This window comes from Microtus oregoni, unplaced genomic scaffold (genome assembly GCF_018167655.1).
Source record: "Microtus oregoni isolate MIOR12 unplaced genomic scaffold, Mior012 000001F_ref0000356, whole genome shotgun sequence".
NCBI lineage: Eukaryota > Metazoa > Chordata > Mammalia > Rodentia > Cricetidae > Microtus > Microtus oregoni.
The window spans coordinates 2,790,969-2,797,250 of record NW_024543060.1 but is presented as its reverse complement, the minus strand read 5'-3'; the positions used below and the strand labels follow the sequence as shown (position 1 = coordinate 2,797,250).

Sequence of the window (6,282 nt, the reverse complement as noted above, 5' to 3'; positions counted from 1 at the left end):
TCCCACACCACTGAAGTACCAGTGTGGGCCATGGGGTAATGGGACCGTGGAACAGTTTGCGTCCTGGACTTCACTTTCTAGACTGGGTAAAATGACTCTACAGGACAGTGAAGGCATTGTGGCTGGGATACCTGTGGCTGAGGTACCTGTAATATCTTTAAGTAGCAGAGGCTGTTTAAAGGGATCCTCCTGGGGTTGGGGAGGTGGCTCAGTCAGTAAGGTACCTGCTTTGTAAGCTGCAGGACCTGAATCAGATCCCCAGTATCCATGCAAAAAAAAAAAAAAAAATCAAAACCCAAACCACAATAACAACAAAATGTCAGAGTCATGAGTATGTGTATAATTACACACACACACACACACACACACACACACACACACACACACACGTAGCCTCCTCTGTCCTGTGGCTATTTGTGTGGTGGCTCTCCTTTATGTCTGTGTGTACCCAAGGCTAGCACAAAGGAAGGCGACTGAGAGAGCTCTGCGTGCCAGGAGTGGAGCTCCCCCAGTGTCTAAGTCCCACGAACAAGACTGAGGTGCCTCTGATTTGAAGGCTGCAGCAGAAGCAGGAGCAGATTTCTGCCAAAGTAACCAGAGCTCAGTGCCCTCTCTGCTCCTCCCGATGCTCCCTCTGCTGGCCTGGAGCGACGTGGCTGATAGGAACCGGATCCTCAGATGAGGTCATATGTTATGGTGGCAGGGGACGGGAGGTAGTGGGAGCAGGGGCCATGCTGTCTGCTGTCCCCTTGCCGGCGCCACAGGGTGGACAGCCTGGGTTTTGTCTGGACAGTGCCTCATGCGGTGGGCGGGGGTGATGAGAGGGTACGGGGACTCCCGAGGTCAGGGAACGCGAGGCAGCCCGTGCTTTGTTGGGAAGTCTGGAAGAGAAATGGGAGCACAGTTGAGGGGCTGAGCCCTCCTTTTCTGTTGTTTCCTCGCGGGATTGGGGTCTAGTTGGTACACGTGGACCCTGAACTAGCCTACAACTGGCAGAGGGGACCATCATGCCCCCCCCCCCCCCCCCCAAGACATCTGAAGTCTGTTCTGTTCTGCAAAATTTCTGGTGTTTGCCATTATCCTAGGCGGCCTCTCAAGCGTCTCAGATTTTCGGAGGCCGCCACCTAGGAAAGCTTGGCTATCAGCGCCATTATTTTTGGGGGCTATGTGAACCACTTCCTAGTGCTACTTACAGATGTCAACATGTGCCAGCCTATGCCCATGTCCACACACATGTTCCCAGAGTGTTCTCAGAATTCTTCATCCCCCTCAGCGCCAGAGACAGTTACTCCCCTACTTCTGACAGTGCTGTGCTCCTTAAGTCCAAGTGAGTGGCAGCCAGTGGGGTCCCTGTCCTGTCTAACTTCTCTTCCTCATTGTTTTGTCTGGAAAGTTGCCTGCAAGGCTGTGCTGTTGTGAGTAGCAGAAGCCGTTCTCAGCTTGGGTGTGTGCCAGTATAATAACACCCCAATATTGGGCTACTGAGATGGCTCAGGGGTTACCTCTGTTCCACCCCCAGAACCTATGTGCACAAAGAGATAGAATGGAAAAAAACAACTGTACAAAACTGACTTCTGACCTCCACACATGGGCTATGGCGTGTACACATGCACACACACACACACACACACACACACACACACACACACATCTTTGTAGATAGAAGGAATCTCAAGGGTTTTTATTAACATTTGAAAGGTTTTACTTGAAACTATTAATTCAACCTCTAAAAATTTATTATCTGTTGTTTCCTGATTATTTTCCTTTTTGACTCTTCTGTGAAGAAATGGTTCCTCTGATGTCATCTATGATTATTTTTAACGACATTTGTATTTTATTTCAGGTATGACAATGATAAAGTAACCCTCCGGCTCCCTTTTTGTAACTCCCTACCGCTACTTCATTTTGAGTTTAGTCCAGGGCAATGCGTGCAATGAACCTCCAGCCTTAGATGCAGAGAGCTGGCCAGTGTCCCTGGCCCTAATTACGGGGCGATCCTTAACTTTCCTTTCCCACTTGACAATGTTTCGGGTCATTTGCTGTTACTGCCTCCCTTTGTTAAGTCTGGATAATGGGCTCCAATGTCTAGAAGGGACTCAGGCTCACTCCTCATTGTCAGAAATTCTGCTGCTTGAGGATTAGTCGAAGGTTTAGTGGGAGGGATTACATGCGATTGCTGAATTGACAGGAAGGGGTGGCACAGCTGCTGCATTCCAATGTCTTTGCCTTTCCATGTGTACATACTTTTTGGATTCCTTCTCCAAAGGTTCCTTTGTTTTGTTTTGTTTTTTTGAAACAGAGTTTCTCCATGTAACAGCCCTAGCTGTCCTGGAACTCACTCTTTAGACAAGGCTAGCCTCGAACTCACAGAGATCCTCTGCCTCCCGAGTGCTGGTATTAAAGGTTTGCACCACCACGGTGACAGTTGTGGTGGCACACGCCGGTAATATTTGCTGAAGGAGGCAGAGGCAGGAGGACCACGAGTTCGAGGCCAGCCTGGGTTCTAGTGGACACATTCGGTCTCACTCAATATCTCTGGGTCATCAACTTACATGTGTCTGTTCCGTGACTATTGTTTCCCATCCACAGACAGGCAGCTAGAGTTTGGTAAGCACCTTTTCTAATGTCCCTCAACAAAGAGCGACAAGGAGTTGAGTCCAGACAGATGGCTTTCAAGTCTACATTCGTGTGCAATTAAAATAAAACTTCAATCAAAGCATTACTTTTGCTAAGGGTCTTCATGACCATATACAGCCAGAAATGGATTCTGTCTTTATGACCAGTATTAGTAAACTGTCTCTCACCATCCCCATTCCTCTCCTCCCTTTATTGCTGTGAAGTTTGTATCCAAGATCATGCTCTTTTAGCTCTGTTCGGATCTTGCAAACTTCAGATGGGAAGGGGGAAGAAACCTGAAGCCTGTGCTTGCGTCTCCTGCTGACAGAAGCAAAAACTAGCAGTTGGCCTTCCTACCCTGGTAGTTTCCATTCTCCAGACCTCCAGGGCTGAGGGAACCCCAGGACTTTCAAAGACCAGCACCGCCTCAGGGGGGAAGGGGGTCAATGGTGGATTGCATTGACTTTTTATCTATGTTCTTTTTAGTCTTACCCAAGTGTCCATTTTTCCAAACAACAAAGATCAAAAGAGATAAAACAATTCTTTTTTTTTTTTCTTTTTCGAGACAGGGTTTCTCTGTGGCTTTGGAGCCTACCCTGGAACTAGCTCTGTAGACCAGGCTGGTCTCGAACTCACAGAGATCCGCCTGCCTCTGCCTCCCGAGTGCTGGGATTAAAGGCGTGCGCCACCATCGCCCGGCGGGATAAAACAATTCTTAATTGTGGTCCATCACCAGAAGTGTAACCGACAAGTCTCTCCCCTCTCTGAACTCAGTTTTTCACTGGTCTTCAGTCAGATGTGGCGTGTGTGTGGTGTCTGCGTGCATGTGTGTGTGTGTGTGTGTGTGTGTGTGTGTGTGTATTGTATGTGTGTGTGTTTACACATGCAGACAGGTGCTAGTGCATGCATAAGGCCCTTTCCTTGTACCATGTGGGTTTTGGGGATCAAGCTCAGTTAGTCAGGTATAGCATCAGGCACCTTCACCCAAAGAGCCATACCGCAAGGCTCCCTCCCAGTTCCTTTTAGCTGTACAATTCAGTGCCATTTTAAGGGTAGACATGGTTATGCAATTAGTCTCTAGAACTTTCTCTAGCAAAGTCTATTCTGTTACTGAATTCTGACTGCAGACCTTGCTCTGTGCTGCTTTTGACCAAAGGAAAGAAAGCAATCGACAGTTGAGACCTTAGAAAAGCCTTGGAATTCTCCAGCATGCCCACCGTGGACTGAAATCTGGTGTGCAAAGACTGAGAGGAAGTAAAATGGGCGACAGCTGCCACATGGTGGCGAGAAGGAGCCATCATCTGTAGAACATGCTTTGTGGAGCTGGAAAAGAGCCGTGGCCATTAGGACTTCAGAACAGCAGGACGTGTGGGAAGATGGAACATTCTGATATTTACAGGGATTGGTAGCTGCCGAACTTGTAATCATCTGGTTTGGGTATTTTTATGGCTGCTCGTGGTCATTCACTCATCAAGGGGAAGGATGAACCTGGAAGGCATTCAGGGCTCCACACAGGCAACAGACCAGTGTTTGGTCCCTTTAAAGTAATTACACCTGTTCAGTTTGTATATTACTTGTGTGTATATGTTTTTCAGGCCTGACCATTTGGTATTGGATAATCAATTGGTGTGCTCTTCCTTGGAGAAATTGATGATGATGATGATGATGATGATGATGATGATGATGATGATGATGATAACAACAAGAAAAAGAAGCAAGTGAAAATGGGCTGGGTTCAAATGCAGGACAAACTAATTTCTACTTGTGTGATCTTGGGGAAAATTATCATTTGAAGAAATCGAATTTTTGTTTTGAGGGGTAAGCAGTTTGATATATGCAAAAACAGTTTAAAGACCGATAGCATCATGGCAGCTATTGTTTCTACAGAGAATGTCCTTTCCTTGGGTCTGTGGACTTGTATGGACTTTATTGTTTTTGTTTAAGTTTAATTGAACTTTATATATGTGGTATCTATCAGTGTATCACGTATATGAAGCACCTGCAAAGGCCAGAAGAGAGCATCAGATCCCCGGGAACTGCAGTTACAGATGGTTGTGAACTACCATGTGGGTGCTGGAAATCGAACCTGGGTCCTCTGGAAGAGCAGCTGGTGCACTGAGCCATATCTCCAGTCCCAAGCAGGGATGTATGATTTAAGACAAGAAAGAAAGACCAGGAAGTGCCGTTCACTGCAATGCTTTTTACTAGGAACATTTGGAACCTAGTAAATCGCAGATCTGACAGTGTGATCCCCGTCTGCCACCCACAACCTCTCTTAATGAGCTCTTGGGCCTTGGAGACAGATTGGGAACTCTTTATTCGTTCACATAGTTCTTTAATTGGAGCCGGGAAGCATACATAGGTCATATACCTTTGGATTGAGGAAGTACAAATACAGTGTCCTTTTTACAGCAGGACATTAGGTTGTTACAGTAGCCAACCCATATCCATCCTGGCCGACAGCCAAAGAAACAAACGCCGTTGACTGCGGTACACGTTTGAAATTCTACACCTTTATTCCCAACTGCACAGTTACCTGAAGGAATAGAGAAAAAGACAAATCAGTGTTCGGGAGGTGTGGAGCAAAGGCAGTCTCATTTTTTTTTCCTGTTGGTGGAGGGTTTGGTATCTGTTGATTCCCCTTTCCGGACTCGTCCTCTGGCTTCCCTTCTTATCTCGGGGAGACTGTAGAGTCTAGGTCCACAACAAGCGGGCATGGTGGCACACACCTTTAGTCCCAGCACCCTAGAGGCAGAGGCAGGTAGATTTCTAGGAGCTCAAGGCCAACCTGGTTTACAGAGTGAGTTCCAGAAAAACCAGGGCTACATAGAGAGATCCTGTCTCAACAAACAAAAGCACAATTTAGAGGAGATAGGAATTTGGTGACTGAACAGGGATGCACGCATCATGAAATGGGCTCCCCTCTTTAAAGAACCTGGGGGTCTTCAGGAAATAGTGCAAGATAACTCGTACAGAGAATGACACCCTGATACTCCTTACCCACATCCTAGCCCTAACCTACTGGCTCATCTCCTATGGGTGGAACTTTCCGTGCTGGGCTTATGCTATTTATTTGGTTGTTTGCTTGCTTGCTAATTTATTTGAATTTTAGGATCTGAGCCCTTAGGAGACCTTTACATATTCAGACCCACAGTTCACTTCCTACCTGCAGGCAGTGAGATCACCAGGAAGAAGAGTAACCCTGAAAGATGGAGGTGCATGGTTGTGGAGAATGCAGAGCCGAAACTGCCCATTTAGCCGTCAGGAAGCCTCCTTTATAGAGATGTTCTGGGTTAGGTGGGGCTGGATTCTGGCTCCCTCTTCTGGGAAGACCACAGTTCCTACAGGGTTCAGAAGAAGAGGAGAACCCCGTGCCATTCAGCGCTACCTTTATTTCTGCAAACCACATGATGTGAAGGCACTCAGCCAAGGGCAGAGTGTCTCCACCAGCAGAGCAGGACACCCCACGTCAGACCTAAGTACCTTCCCCCTCACCTCTTGAAAATTCAGGGGAAAAATGGCTGCATCATTTGCCTTCAAGTCACACCGAAAGCCCAGGGTCCCAGAAACATCATTCCTGAGTACAGGTAATTCAAGACTGGGTAGAATAAAGGTAAGGAGTGCTCACAGTGTTCCAAGAAACAAAAGGGTCTTAACATTTCAACA

At 47.2% G+C, this 6,282-nt stretch overlaps 1 protein-coding gene across 1 annotated transcript; it reads right to left on the bottom strand.

Moving 5' to 3' along the window:
- Nucleotides 1-4,979: 4,979 nt before the first annotated feature.
- Nucleotides 4,980-5,950, bottom strand: Defb136 (defensin beta 136). The gene is made up of 2 exons (XM_041663904.1): nucleotides 5,783-5,950; nucleotides 4,980-5,152 (listed from the first exon to the last, which is right to left on the bottom strand). Exons 1-2 carry the CDS (start codon nucleotides 5,868-5,870, stop codon nucleotides 4,980-4,982), a joined length of 261 nt encoding a protein of 86 aa, XP_041519838.1. The 5' UTR covers nucleotides 5,871-5,950.
- Nucleotides 5,951-6,282: the final 332 nt, after the last annotated feature.

Coding starts and splice junctions, on each gene's coding strand:
- Defb136 (XM_041663904.1), bottom strand. CDS start 5,870: ATGGGCAGTTTCGGCTCTGCATTCTCCACAACCATGCACCTCCATCTT. Junction 5,153..5,782: donor GGTGATCTCACTGCCTGCAG/GTAGGAAGTGAA, acceptor CTATTCCTTCAG/GTAACTGTGCAGTTGGGAAT.